At 45.9% G+C, this 14,891-nt stretch overlaps 1 protein-coding gene across 1 annotated transcript in view; it reads right to left on the bottom strand.

The window, feature by feature from the left end:
- RAD54L (RAD54 like) overlaps positions 1-14,651 on the bottom strand; it is a 28,161-nt gene extending 13,510 nt beyond the window's left edge. Inside the window, exons 1-8 of the mRNA XM_069479907.1 lie at positions 14,440-14,651; positions 14,247-14,333; positions 11,565-11,684; positions 6,028-6,088; positions 5,164-5,299; positions 4,619-4,688; positions 4,210-4,498; positions 3,848-3,972 (exon numbers count right to left, since the gene is read on the bottom strand). Of these exons, the coding sequence (XP_069336008.1) occupies positions 3,848-3,972; positions 4,210-4,498; positions 4,619-4,688; positions 5,164-5,299; positions 6,028-6,088; positions 11,565-11,684; positions 14,247-14,333; positions 14,440-14,442 (891 nt within the window). The 5' untranslated portion in view covers positions 14,443-14,651. The remainder of the gene's footprint in view (positions 1-3,847; positions 3,973-4,209; positions 4,499-4,618; positions 4,689-5,163; positions 5,300-6,027; positions 6,089-11,564; positions 11,685-14,246; positions 14,334-14,439) is intronic.
- Between the last annotated feature and the right edge of the window lie 240 nt (positions 14,652-14,891).

Genomic DNA, 14,891 nt, shown 5'->3' with positions numbered 1-14,891 from the left:
ACCACAGACTGTTGGTCTCTCTCACTTCTGTGCAACTATGGCAGTGTATACATAATGGCTGCTACTATTTATTGAAACTTTTTAACGTGCAAGGCACAGTACTAAGCACTTTGCCTATATTCTCTTCTATAACCCAAACAAGTGGAAATTATAATACCCATTTTAGAGATGAAGAAGCTGAAGTTCAGAGAGGGGCAGTTATCCAAAATTATGCTGGTAGAAAGTAGTAGAAATGGGATTTGAACTCAGGTCTGACTCGAAGTCTGGGCACTATACTACTCTGCCTCTCATCCACTGATACACATACTAGAGTAACTAATCACACTCTGCTCTACTTTATCTTCTCAACTAGGCATGAACTTCTTAAGGCAGAGACTTAAGAAGTCCTGGCCATTTCATATTCACTGTTATAATTTTAGTGCACAGGACAAAGCTGTTCACAGAGTACTGCTCAGTGAATGTTAGCTGAATTAAAGAATGAATTTAAAAAGAATTAAATAAACACAGAATTTTAATCTTTAAAAAATTATTAGAGGCCCCAAGCAATAGCCATAAAACAGAAGGCTTAGACTCCTGGGCTGAAGAGGGAAATGAGACTTGAAACTTGTGAGGAAATTACCCATCAGGTCCAGGGGAAATGGGCATCAACAATTAGGTCCCAGACAGGCACGGTGGCTCACACCTGTCATCCTAGCAATTTCGGAGGCCAAGCCAGGAGGATCCCTTGAGGTCAAGAGTTGAAACAAGCCTGAGTAAGAGCAAGACGCTGTCTCTACTAAAAATAGAAAAAATTAGCTGAGTGTAATGGTATACACCTGTAGTCTCTGCTACTTGGTAGGCTAAGGCAGGAGGATCACTTGAGCCCAGAAGTTTGAGGTTGCTGTGAGCTAGGCTGATGCCATGGCACTCTAGCCCAGGCAATAGAGACTCTGTCTCAAAAAAAAATAAGTAAAAAATTTTTAAAAATTAAAACAAACAAACCAATTAGGTCCCTTTAAACTGAAGCTCCCCAAGGGAAGGCATTGTGGGATCCTCAGGGCCTGACACATAACAGGTACTTAATAAATAACCCAGCAAATGAACTAGGCTGCCACGCTACCCTGTGGGCCTCTGTGGAAGGAAGGCCAACCTCAGCTCCCTATTGGACCAGTCACTGAGGCTCCAGACCCAGCTCCTGCCACCATCGCCTATAGATTTAAAACACAAATTCTGGCATATCAGCAAACCAAATGTTGGGCTAGATGAAAAGTTGTCACAGTTCTAATATATAAGCTGAATTTCTTCTGGCTGAGTTCTCAATTTATTCTTATAAAAAATCATGCCTAGATTAAATACCACGACTTCCCTCTCTAACAGGAGACCCATGAGTAGCATTCATGTATTTTATGCATGTCCCCAGCATCTTTCACCTGGCTTGTTTTGTGTTCTAGCACTTGTCCGGGAACATTCATGGTCTGGATGAGGAACACAGGGACAGCGCTTCTGTACCTGAGCCAAGCTGCTCCTTATACGAAGCATTCAAGGCAGTAAGGCATAGGAAAAATGGCCAGGACTTAAGATCTCAGACCCGCATTCAAGTTCCAGCTCACTATGTACTTGGCTGAGTGAACCTGGGCAAGTCCCTGCACTTCCCTGAGCTCTAGTCTCCTCATCTCTAAAACCGAGATGATAATGATGATGTCAATCTCTCCCCTATTCATACACTTTTAAAAAGAGCATCCACGTATCATCTCGATCAGAATCATATCCCTTTCAAGTAGACCCTGTGCCATCCACTCTATAAATAAAAAAAACTGAGTCTCAGAGCAGTATCATCTGTGGAAAGTCACGCCTGTAAGTGGCAAAGCCAAGGTTGATGCCATGGCTTCCGATTAAGAATCAAAGATTTTGTACATGAAAGTTATTATGGGCCGGGCACGGTGGCTCACGCCTGTAATCCTAGCACTCTAGGAGGCCAAGGCGGGTGGATCATTTGAGCTCAGGAGTTCGAGACCAGCCTGAGCAAGAGCGAGACCCCATCTCTACTAAAAATAGAAAGAAATTAGCCAAACAACTAAAATATATACAAAAAATTAGCCGGGCATGGTGGCGCATGCCTGTAGTCCCAGCTACTCGGGAGGCTGAGGCAGGAGGATCGCTTAAGCCCAGAAGTTTGGGGCTGCTGTGAGCTAGGCTGACACCACGGCACTCTAGCCCGGTGAACAGAGACTCTGTCTCAAAAAAAAAAAAAAAGAAAGAAAGTTATTATGAAGAACTCTGCGTTCCAGAGCAAAGTGTTAGCTGGGAGAAACCAGTTGTGGGTGCTCGGAACATGAAAGTCTAGGGTGGCACCTGCCCTTCCCAGGGTCGGAACAGGACAAACTCTCTCCTCTGGAGTACGATGACTATCTTTCAGGACCGTGGGTTCCTCAGGTCTCTGACAATTGACAAAAAGTTGACAAATAAAAAGGTAAACAAGTAGAAATGAAGGCAGGGGGCTGCAGGGTAACAAGAGGCAGCTTAGTCCCGTGTGCCCAGCACAGAGTCAGCTCATAAAACAGGACAGAGTGAGAAAGAAGAGGAACATTAAAGAGTTGAAAAAAAGTCTCAACGCTCCCCAGTCCTTAAGGGCTCAGCAGCTATAGCCTGCCTTCTTCTCCCACAACGCCCTGGCCTCTGGACCAGGCTCCTGGCACAGTCCCCCTCCATGGTGGTAAGCAGAGGCCAGGGCCCCATATCAGGGCAGTCACATGCATACCCCACCTCAACCCCACTAAGTCCCTTACTTCCACCAGGAAGAACAGCACACCAGGGTATCAGGACTTTGTCGACATGCCAGAGAAGTCCAGCAATGACATAGTTCACAAGTAGCAAGCTTGGTACCCAAAAGTAAGCTTTTCTCCTCTGTCCCCTTCCCTAAAGTCCCTCAGACACATGCTAATTTATAATCCCCAGAGAACAGTCAAGCTTGCCAGTTGGTTGACAGGGCCAGGTCTTTTAGCCACCTCTCCATTAGAGTCCCAGGGGTGTGCAAAGGACCTTAACTCTCCCCAAGAGGTACAAACAATGGCAGCAGCCTCAGGGTAGCCAAGCCCAAGGGAGTCCTGGAAAATTCTCTATAGTAGGAAGCTCCCTGCCATCTTCACGACTTCCTAAGCAATAGCATCTCTACCACCATTAATGCATACTGAAAAAGGCCATATTTCCCATAGTCCCAGAGAGAAGGAACTAGAAGTCAACACAAACTACCACAAAGCACATCGACTGTCCACCCTGGGCTTTCTTATCTCTGCTTCTGTTCATGTGAGTACCCCCAGCCTAGAATAAAAACCGGAGCTGACATTTACCAAGGCCTTATGGCATACCAGTCACTGTGATAAGACCTTTCCCTCAATCACTTCATTTAATCCTCACAATAACCATAAGGCAGATATTATCACCCCATTTTACTGATGTAGAAAGAGAGGCTCAGGTAACTTGTCCAAGGTCATACCTACTGATAAGTGGCAGAGACAAGATATGAATAAAGGTCTCTGACTCTAGAACCTATTGTCCTAAACACTGTACCATATGTGTCTCCACCCACCCAAATCCCTCTCATTCTTCTTTGGTCTATGAATGTTATCAGGAGGCAACAAAACCTGCCAGCCCATGGCACTCACTCCCTACTCTCCTTGGAGTTCCAAGCACTGTTTCATCCCTCCTTCAGCACACGGGTATCACAGGCTCTCCCCCCCACTTGTCTCCCTCAAGGCAGCATCCTCTGTCCTCAGGACTCCCCAGTGACTACTGTAGCCCTTGGATGGCGGTGCTCAGTGAGGAGATGACCGGCTTTCTCCTACCACCCAGACTGCTGAGGGTCAAGTACCTCATCACATATGACTAGACCAACACTTCCTTTCTGGAGGACTCCAACATGAAGGCGGAAGGTCTCATAGGAAATGATGAGGATGGGAGAAGGCACTCTGGCTCCATGCTGGTTCATGAATCCTTCTACAACAGAAAAGGTGTCAAGGGAACAAATCAGAATACCTTTAACAAAAAAAAATAAACACAAAGAAACAGTTCAACAGTTCTTTAATTGAGTCTGGAAATAACCAACTATTTTCAATGGAAATTCTCTTGTTCCCCTGCATCGCCCTCAAGCCTGGCCACAAGTGAGCATACACACAAGAAAGCAAGCAGCAGGCTGGGTAGAAGAGTGCAACCATCTTTGTTGAGGCTTCATACCCAGTTTTCGATCTATCTCGTCCTTAGATCCTCCATCGATGGCCAGAGGTTGGATTCTCCCTCCAAGCCATTTTCCAACCTCATTGTACCAGTTCTTCACCAGGCTGGAGGGCGACACCACCACCGCCTTGTCAATTTCTGGCTTGCACTCTGGACTCTGGCGCAAAAGCGTCCACATCAACGTGATGCACTGCAGCGTCTTTCCCAGGCCCATCTCATCAGCCATGATGCAGCCATGGCTGCCAGGGATGCGCCGACTGGTGACACACTCCCACAGGAACTTCACTCCCTGGGGAATAACAGCATTCAGCCCAGCCACTTTGGCACCTACACTGCTGCTTCCCAAAGGATGGCAGTCTCCCAGGCTCAGCCCCTGGCCCCACACCTCATTCCCTTCACCCTCATTTACCTCTCTCTGATGAGGCCGCAAAACCTTACTGAGAATAGGATCAACAACCACATGGACAGGGAGTTTTTCCCTGAGAAAACACAGCAGAAAAAAACAAAACAAAACATGGTGCTCAGACATGGGCAAGGGCATGCCCCTGGGGAGGTTGGGTCCTGCTGATGCAGAGGAAACAGAGGGAGGCAGCTGCCTAAAAGAGGACATTCTTGGCCTAGTAACCAAACCATAAAACCATAGCAAATTCTTGCTCCAGGAGTTAGAAAGTTAGGAGAGAGGGGTGGGTTCCCTGTGTCATCACTTCAATTACGCCTCCCCCGAGTAAGCATGGCAAGAGGGATGAGGAACCTTCACTAACTGGTCATGACCACATGCTCTTCCCCAAGTACTCTCCTTTCCCAACTTCCTACACTGGATGGTGCAGTAGTCATGACAATTTCTGAAAACATATGCCAATCCCAAAGAGAAATCACACTGAAATACCCTCCGCCCTCCCAGGAATGTGCACGTACAGAGGACCAGAATTGCACAGGAGATACCAATGCACATACTTATCAAGCTTCAACTGGTCATGGGCACTCAGCAGGGGAGGCTCATACAGAACCAAGGCACCTTCTTCTAGGGGGTCATGGAGGGCCCGGCGAACCCCAGCTCTTTTCAGGCCCAATGCCCGAGAGCCCAGAGGACCTGCAAACCAACAATCATTCTGTAACTGAAGCCTCTGTTCAGAAGCTCCAGCAGGCCCAGCTCAAACACTGTCCTTCACATAACCTTTCCTGAGACCCCATATGACCCTCTCTCTCCCAGAACTCCTCCAAACCCAGTTTGAGCACCTCTATCTGACCATTATCTCATTCTGCTTTGGATCAGAGGTTTTCCCATTTTATTTCTCCCATTCAACTACAAACTTCTAGAAGGCCAGGTCTTGTTCATCTCAAGTCTATCCTGGAAAGGTCTGAAACCTTAAAGGGGCCTTTTCAAGTCTGAAAGCTCTTGAGAACTGGCCTCTTCCCCACCCCCAAGCCCCAGTTTTAGCACAATGCTGTGGACTACAAAGGACAGGGAAAAATTCTGTAGAATCTAGGCCTCCCACACAGTCAACCTCATAAAGGAGATGCTACTGAACGCACTTGGACCTAATAAAGCCTGGGTCCATCAGCCACTGTGGCCCACCAGGTGCTTCCTGAGCACTGGCACACCCCCACCAAGAAGATGAAGGGCAGTCAGTCTTGGCAGCCCTTACTGACACTAACACAGCTTTCATGCAGGCCTCAGGAGGGTCACCCCAAACACAGCCACCACTGGACTGGCATCTTCTATTTTCAGGTAAGCTTATATTTACAAAAGCAGAGGTTTTTAATTTATTCAGGCACATTTACACATGACTGATTCAAAAACTAGAAAATCTATTTTACCTTGATAATTTGGAATGGGGACTTTGAAAGGCTTTGACAAAATGCTTCGAATAAATGCTTCCTAAAAAGAAAGGAGAAATAGGGATTCAGGACTGATTGGAGATGTAATGGGACAATATTGTTATCATATGCTCCACATTAGGTTTTATGCAACAGCTTCCATCTTTCAGGCTTTATGTAAGGTTCTACAAATACCTAGGGACAACAGGAGCACTTAACCTCAGTCAACCGTGAGGCTCAGAACCTATTCACTCATGAAAGAACATGCCAGTGAGGACACCTGGCTCTTCTGTAGGGTATGGCACCTTATGGTACAATACCGCTAAAATAATGATAGTAATATTAACAACAGCAAAAATGACAATAATGATGGCTAACAATGTAAGCCTCTTCCATTCATGTAATTAATACCATTTAATCCTAACAGCCATATGAGGTCCGTATATTACTGGCATTCCCATTTTACAGATGAGCAAACTGAGGTTCAGAGTGATTAAGTCACTTTATCAAGTCACACAGCCATTGCAAATACAGGACTTTCCTGACTCTAGAGCCTTTACTTGATTTTTAAAATTAGTCCATCATGCCCAGCTAATTTTTCTATTTTTTTGTAGAAATGGGGTCTTGCTCTCGCTTTGGATGGTCTCAAACTCTCAACCTCAAGCAATCTTCCTGCCTGGGCCTCCCAGAGTGCTAGGATTACGGGCATGAGCCACCTCACTCAGCTGAGAAAATCAATGTACATTAAATAGGAAAAACATGATGAATAATTTTTGTACTATATTGGAAGATAGAAAAAGAACATGGAGAAATGAACTTCATTATCACACTAAATAACGTGACATGGTTGGTGAAGAGCCAAATCTTTTATTTATTTGCACATTTCTTTATACCTGAATAAAATCTATTTTATGGACTATTTTTTCTTTTTGAGACAGGTCTCACTCTGTCGCCCTGGCTAGAGTGCAGTGGCATCATCATAGGTCACTGTAACCTTGAATTCCTGGGCTCAAGCGATCCTCCTGCATCGGCCTCCCAAAGTGCTAGGATTACAGGCATGAGCCACCGTGCCTAGCCATATACTCCAAATTTAAAAAGCAATACTTTTAGTAGAACCCAGGAGCCACAGGTTCTGCAGGGAGAACCACAGGCTTGCATAACTGGCAAGGGAGAATGTGAAGACCCCTGGCCAAAAACGTCTGACAGCACAGCCTGCAAGACTTGGAACAGCCAGCTTTCAGGAATTTCATCTGATACTACTCACCAGACTCTGGCAGAGGCAGGAGAGAAAGCATGCTTTCATTCTTTGTTCATTTAGTTACTGATAATTCATACCATCCTTTCCCTCTGATCCCTCCTCCCAAGGCCAAAGCTTCCCATTTCCACAGATATTCACCGTACCAGTTATGCCTGATCTCCTGTATCTCAACTTATCACTCTCTACTAGCTCTTTCTTACCAGCATATAAAACACGCTTAACTCTCTATTTTAGACACAAAAATTCCTTTGATTCTTTATCTCCTCCCCTCTGCAGGCAAACTTCTAGAAAGAGTTGTCTGTCTCCCCTTCTCTACCTCCCACTCCTCCTATCTGTCTTCTGCCCCATCCTCTCCTCTGAAATGATTGGCCAAGATCACCAATGGCCTACATAACCCTAATTCCAATGGACATGTGTCTATCCTTATCTTACCTGATGAGGCTGGCTACTCCTTCTTCTGAAATATTCTCTGACCTTGACTTCCATGACACCACTCTCCCACTGTTTCACTTCTCTGGAATCTCATGCTCAGTCCTCTAATGGGCTCTTCTTCCTCTGCCTAACCCCCTTAAAAGTCAGTGCTCCCCAGGGGTCAGGGTTTAGCCCTCAGCTCTTCTGACTGCACATTCACCCAGATGCTCCAAAACGCTTCTGAGGTATAAAATATCTCTATGCTAATGACCCCCGAATCTGTTTCTAGTCCATACCTCACTCCTAGCTCCACACCCACGTTTGTAACTACCTCTAAACCCAGATAACCTACAGGTACTTCACACTCATCATGTAAGGTTAACATCCTCATTTCTAAGGCTGCACTATTACTTTTGTGGGCCCCAGGCACTTTTGCCTTTTGGGCCTCTTCTTCCATAAAAAAAATTATAGTCTATGACTGTGTTAGTATAGATAAATATAATCCAGGTTGGATTCATCACTATGTACGGTTTTCCTTCTGATTTTAAAAGGAATTAAAGGCTGCCATTGCTAACTCAAGTGCTGCTTCTAGCTCACTGGTCTCCAGCCAAAGGAGAAATGAGGTAAATATGACCAGTGGAAAACTACCCAGGAGTGACCACAGAAGCCCCTTGCAAGAGTGCACCCTCTACTGGAGGAGTGAGGAAACCTCATCGTTTTAGGCCTGGTACTGTGGCAGTCCCTGAGATCACGTATCAGAAATCCGGCAAACTTCCCTTCCAGCATAAGAAATTGCTTAGGACTTCAAAACAGATATGCATTTCCAGAGTACAGCTCTTCGTGCTTTTGCAGGAGGCAAGTGAGGCCTAACTGGTTGGCCTTTTTGAAGGCACCACCAACCTGTGTGCTATCCATGCCAAATGTGTAACAGAATCCACTATAATGGGAACTATTTCATTCTCAAAAAAAAAAAAAATTTTTTTTTCTATTATTGGTAGTTCTGAATGTTAGATTTTTTTTCCCCATGAGATCAAAAGGTATCTAAGTATATGCCTGTGAGTGAAAAAGTAGGGGACAAAAATCAGATATTGTAGTTTTCCCATTTTCATTTATGTGTGAATTTTTAATATAAATGTGGGGACATAAAGCAGTGAACAAGTTTCAACAGTTCAATTCTATAACAATTATAAATAAACCTGTTAAATTTTTCTGGATAATGGACATTTTAAAAAAACAAGTAAATTTCTTATTGACAGCAACTAAAAGGGGCTTGTAGCATTTTTTTTTTTTTTTTTTTTGAGACAGAGTCTCACTCTGTTGCCCAGGCTAGAGTGAGTGCCGTGGCGTCAGCCCAGCTCACAGCAACCTCAAACTCCTGGGCTCAAGCGATCCTCCTGTCTCAGCCTCCCGAGTAGCTGGGACTACAGGCATGCACCACCATGCCCGGCTAATTTTTTCTATATATATTTTTTTTTAGCTGTCCATATAATTTCTTTCTATTTTTAGTAGAGATGGGGTCTCGCTCTTGCTCAGGCTGGTCTCGAACTCCTGAGCTCAAACAATCCGCCCACCTCGGCCTCCCAGAGAGCTAGGATTACAGGCGTGAGCCACCGCGCCCGGCCGGCTTGTAGCATTTTTATCATACAGTAGATTCCATCCATTTGCTACACTTTTCTGAGTTGCCCCACATGCAAGTACATATTTTTAATATTATCTGTCTTCTGTTCTGTTCATGTAAGTTTCCTATTAAAACACAGCACATTAAGCTATTTAAAAAAAAAAAAAAAAGGAATTAAAACATTTTGTGGGCTAGGCACGGTGGCTCACACCTGTAATCCCAGCACTTTGGGAGGCCAAGGGGGGAGGATCACTTGAGGCCAGGAGTTCAAGACCAGCCTGGGCAATATTGCAAGACCGGTCTCTACAAAAAATAAGAAAAATTAGCTGGGCGTGGTGGTGCATACCTGTAGTCTGAGGTACTCCAGAGGCTGAGACAGGAGGATCCCTTGAGCCCAGGAGTTTGAGGCTGCAAGTGAGCATTCCAGCCTGGGCAACAGAACAAGACCCTGTCTCTTAAAAAATTTTTTAAATTTTATGGGCCCCTAAAGGTATCATGGGTCCCATGACTATAGTGCTCGCCATATCACTCCCACCAAATGCTATTCCTTCTCTGTGCTCCCTATCTCAGTACATGGCATGGCCATCTACCTTGCCCAGTCTGAAAGTTCAACTTCATCCTCCATTTTCCCTCTCCCCACATGTAATCAAACCAAAGCTTTTCCCCTCGTAAGTCTTTTTTTCCCCTAGCTCCAGTCTCTCCCACTCTTATGGATTTTCATGCCACCCCTACTTAGAATACTTCAAAAGCTCTTCAGTGTCCTTAAAAGTCCAGTCTGTCATAGCATGGATTACGAAAGCCCTTCCACTCCTGGCCTCTACATAGCACTCCAACTCTCGTCTCTCACCACCATCTCCCAACTGATCCAGCCATAGGAAACCCTTTTTAGGACCCACCTCTTTCTTTTCCTGCCAGGGTTTCAAACAGGCTGTTCCCTCTATCTGGAATATTTCCTATTCCTTTCACCTGGCTAACCCCTCATATCCTTCAGGACTTAATCATCACGTCCCTGGAATGCAGGTCTTCCCCAGCCTCCAGACTGTTAGATCCCCTGCTGTCTACTCCCACCCCAACTGCATTTATGTCATGTAGTTACAACGGACAACTCGAACAAATCCTGAATGAAAAAGTACGAGGGAACTATGTGTCATTTTTTAAAGCTTCAAAAAAAAAAAAAACTTAAACAACGTGTTACTTAATGAATTATATACATATGGTAAAACTATCATAAAAAAACAAGGGATAGGCTGAGTGCAGCGGCTCCTGCCTATAACCCTAGCACTTTGGGAGGCCGAGGTGGGAGGATTGCTTGGGCCCAGGAGTTGGAGGCTGCAGTGAGCTACGATGATGTCATTGCACTCTAGTCTGGGCAACAGAGCAAGACTCTGTCTTAAAAAAAAAAAAAAAAGAAGCAAGGGACAATGAACACAATTCAGGATAGCTGTACCTCTAGAGATGGGAAAAGGGGTTATATGGCATTGACGATGCTCTAGTGTCTGGGATAGTGGGTTCACAGGTGGTTTTTGTGTTTTAAAACTTAGGTGTTATATATATATTCTTTTGCATTCATCAAATAGTATACAAAACTGTTTTTGAATGTTTGCTGAATGTACAAATGACTAACCTCCATTACATATTTCCATTTTTCCTTCAAAAGCTTACCTCAGCATTCTAGCTCAGGTGACAGAGCAAGACTCTGTCTCAAAAAAAAAAAAAAAAAAGGTTTCCTCAGAAAGCTTGATGGAAAAAGCTTTGGAACTAGGCAGATCTACTCCATCCATTGACTACTCTGTAATGTGTGGCAAATTACTTAGCCCCGAGACTCAGTTCTCTCATCTAAAAAATGACAATTAAGTGAGATAATGCATAGAACCTGCCAAGGTGACAATTAAGTTTTACTTTACTAGAGCAAACACATGGAAGCTCCAGGACTCTGGTACTCCTTAAAACCATACGCAGAGTCAGAGACTGAGCTGCTTCCAACGTCCCACCATGGCCTTCCCTCTCTTCTACTCTTTCTTCAGGAATCTGAGCCACCTGATATCTGGTGCCCTTGTACTATAAACAAGGCACAAGTCAGGCACACATCTCTGAGCAGGCCATGGCAACTGTGGGCAGGCCCAAAGCCCCCACAAATGTCTGTCTGCTGGCCACTCTATAGGGCACTGAGGGCGTCTACAGGGGCATGAATCTACCTAGGCAAGATGACTGGGCACACACATACACACGCAGGTTGCAGTTCTGACTTACATGTTGACTGCTGTCCAGACAGGGTGGTTGATTGGTTAGCTGACTCAGAGGTTTCCGAAAAGGAGACAGGAAACACTCCTGGATCTGAGTCTCACTGCTGGATTTCCGTTTCTTAGGAGTCTAGGAGAGAGAATTGGGAAGGCTGAAGTCCGGAGACCACAGAGTAATGGAAATTACTATTTAAAGTGCTTATTAAGTGCCAAGCTTTGTGCTGAATTCTTCGTATGTAGTATCATGTATCATCTTCATAGCAACTCAATGATATAGGTTTATTATTATCCTTATTTAATAGGTGAGAAAACTGGAGCCTAATCAGAGGGGGGCAATAGAAGAGGTAAATGAAGTGGGTCTGTGAAGATCAAATCCACCTGCAGCATGGAATCACAGTGGCCCCAAGGGTTTTTTGTTTGTTTGTTTGTTTGTTTTTTGCTTCAGAGACAGGTTCTCATTCTGTCACCCAGGCTAGAGTGCAGTGGCACAATCATAGCTCACTGCAACCTCAAACTCTTGGATTCCAGGGATCCTCTTGCCTCAGCCTCCTCAATAGCTAGGACTATAGGTGTGGCTCAATTTTTTTTTTTTTTTTTTTTTTTTGGTAGAGAAAGGGTCTCACTATATTGCCCAAGCTGGTCTCAAGCAATCCTCCCACCTCAGCCTCCCAAAGCTCTGGGACTACAGGCGTAAGCCACTGCCCCCAGCCAGTCCCAAATCTTCACTCCAAAAGCTCAAATGAATAATTGAGCAACCAAATGCTTCCCTATTTTCCCAAAGGAGCGACAAGAGTACAGCTGTCCTCAACTCCCAAGCCACTGAGGCCACTCCCCACTCATTCTACTTCATGGTAGTGAGGTCACTGGCACTGAAAGCATTTTCAGGGGCAACCAGAAGCTGACAGCACCATGCATGACCCAGCTGCTAAGAATGCTGCCCCTAGTTCAAGTCTGAGACCCCCCGTAAGTGGCAAGGGGCAGCCAATGTGCCTCCCTCACAGGTAGAAGAGCCCCCTGCACACCAGTGGTACAACTACTGAGCAAGCCCCACCAAGCCATCAGGCAAGAGCCCACTTGTACCAGCTTGCCAGGTTATCTGAAGCTCCAACGATCCTATAAGACACACCTGAAACAAACGCCAGTTCCCTCTCCCCTACATGCCTTTACTCGCTGCCTCTGCCAAAAAAGTGCCTTTTAGTCCTTTCTTAACCGATCTCTTCCCTCAAAGCTCTGGTGGCCAAGCCCTTGCTTTTTTTTTTTTTTTTTTTTGAGACAGGGTCTCACTCTGTCATCCCAGCTGGAGTATAATGGCGATATTACAGCTCACTGCAGCCTCAAACTCCTGGGCTCAAGGGATTCTCTTGCCTTAACCTCCCAAGGAGCTGTGACTACATGCATGCATCACCATGCTTGGATAATGTTTTTTTAATTTTTATAAAGACAGGATTCTGGCTAGGTTGCCCAGGCTAGTCTCGAACTCCTGGCATCAAGAAATCCTCATCTTGGCTTCCCAAAGTGCTGAGATTACAGGCATGAGCCACCACGCCTGGCTGTCCCTGCTTCTTGAACTGCTTTCTCTCGCTGAGGTACATGCTGCATCGTTCCATTTATTTTGGTTTTTTTTTTTTTTTTTTTTTTTTTTGAGACAGAGTCTCGCTTTGTTGCCCGGGCTAGAGTGAGTGCCGTGGCGTCAGTCTAGCTCACAGCAACCTCAAACTCCTGGGCTTAAGCCATCCTACTGCCTCAGCCTCCCGAGTAGCTGGGACTACAGGCATGTGCCACCATGCCCGGCTAATTTTTTGTATATATATATTTTAGTTGTCCATATAATTTCTTTCTATTTTTAGTAGAGACGGGGTCTCGCTCTTGCTCAGGCTGGTCTTGAACTCCTGACCTCGAGCGATCCACCCGCCTCGGCCTCCCAGAGTGCTAGGATTACAGGCGTGAGCCACCGCGCCCGGCCTTATTTTGGTTTAAACAGCTCCTGCCCACAGCCAGCCCCAGAAAGCCTCCGAGACAGAAAGCAGAGCACAAGAGCACAGGGCCCAGTTCAAAGTAGAACACACAGTACTTGAGTATGAGCAAGGACTGAAAGGGACCACCCCTTATATTTAGGCCCAAATGAGCTCAGGACTCTAAGGCAGGCCCAGAACACTCTACTGTTCTGTGACACTGGGCAGGGGACAAAGAGCAAAAGAACAGCTGCTAGTTACTGTTGTGCAGCCCTTTTTTCCCCAAAGGAGTCAAAGGGCCAAACCCAACCACTCTTTTGCTTTAGAATCCTCTTTTCGGCCGGGCGCGGTGGCTCACACCTGTAATCCTAGCACTTTGGGAGGCTGAGGCGGTGGATCGCTCGAGGTCAGGAGTTCGAGACCAGCCTGAGCAAGAGCGAGACGCCACGGCACTCACTCTAGCCCGGGCAACAAAGCGAGACACTCTGTCTCAAAAAAAAAAAAAAAAAAAGAATACTCTTTTCCACCAGGAAAAGCTTCTATTGACTGACTACCTTGAGGACAAAGATTTTATTAATTTTGTTCAATAGCTGGCACAAAGTGAGTACTCATTAAAAGTTTACAGAATATATGAAAGAGCCATCCGGAGGTGACTACGTAACCCAAGAAACCACGTCCAGGTTTCCTTTCTGCCCAAACAGCCCCTCATTCCCACCTTCCATATCCCATTGATTACTCACAACTGCCCCAGGCTGCCAGTCTTCATCGTCAGAGGATCTGCCTTCAGGTTTTCTCTTGGCCAGCTGACTGGGAGCTAAGCTCCGCCTCTGTTAAGGGGAGAATGGGAACTAAGCACCTGCGGGGATTCTGCAGCCAGGGCCCATTAGACCCAGACGCAGGGCTACTCCCAGTCTCCCCTAAGTTCATACTTACCATCCTGGGCCCAGGAGCATAAAACGTCAAGTACCCATCAGCCGAAGGTCAAAGGCAAGTAGCAGCTCAGAATGCAGGACCAGGGTCTGATATAGAGGGGGTTACTATATTATTGAGAGGATGGGCTAAGTAAAGAGGATGGGGATAGAGGGGATCCAGCCAGGGGCTGGGGTGTGGACCCAAACAGTGAGAGTGTAGGTCGCTAGTTAGCCTAGGCGGCAGAATGGAGTTGGGGAAAATGGTCCCAGCTGGAGTGAAAGAAGGTAGTTTCGCGGGGGAAGGGGCCGTAATCAAAGACTAGGAGAGAGAAATTGGGGTTAAAGTCCAAGGCCTGGGAAGCTCAGATCTGGAAAAGGGGGATTTCCCGGCGCTGCATGCTCATGCCAGGCCCGGAGTGAGGGAGGTCGAGCAGGGATCCAGGTGGGGCCAGTAAAAGACCTAGGTTGAGAGGA

Source organism: Eulemur rufifrons, chromosome 8 (assembly GCF_041146395.1).
Source record: "Eulemur rufifrons isolate Redbay chromosome 8, OSU_ERuf_1, whole genome shotgun sequence".
Taxonomy (NCBI): domain Eukaryota; kingdom Metazoa; phylum Chordata; class Mammalia; order Primates; family Lemuridae; genus Eulemur; species Eulemur rufifrons.
The sequence above is the reverse complement of the archived record's forward strand: the minus strand, read 5'-3'. Positions and strand labels throughout refer to the sequence as shown.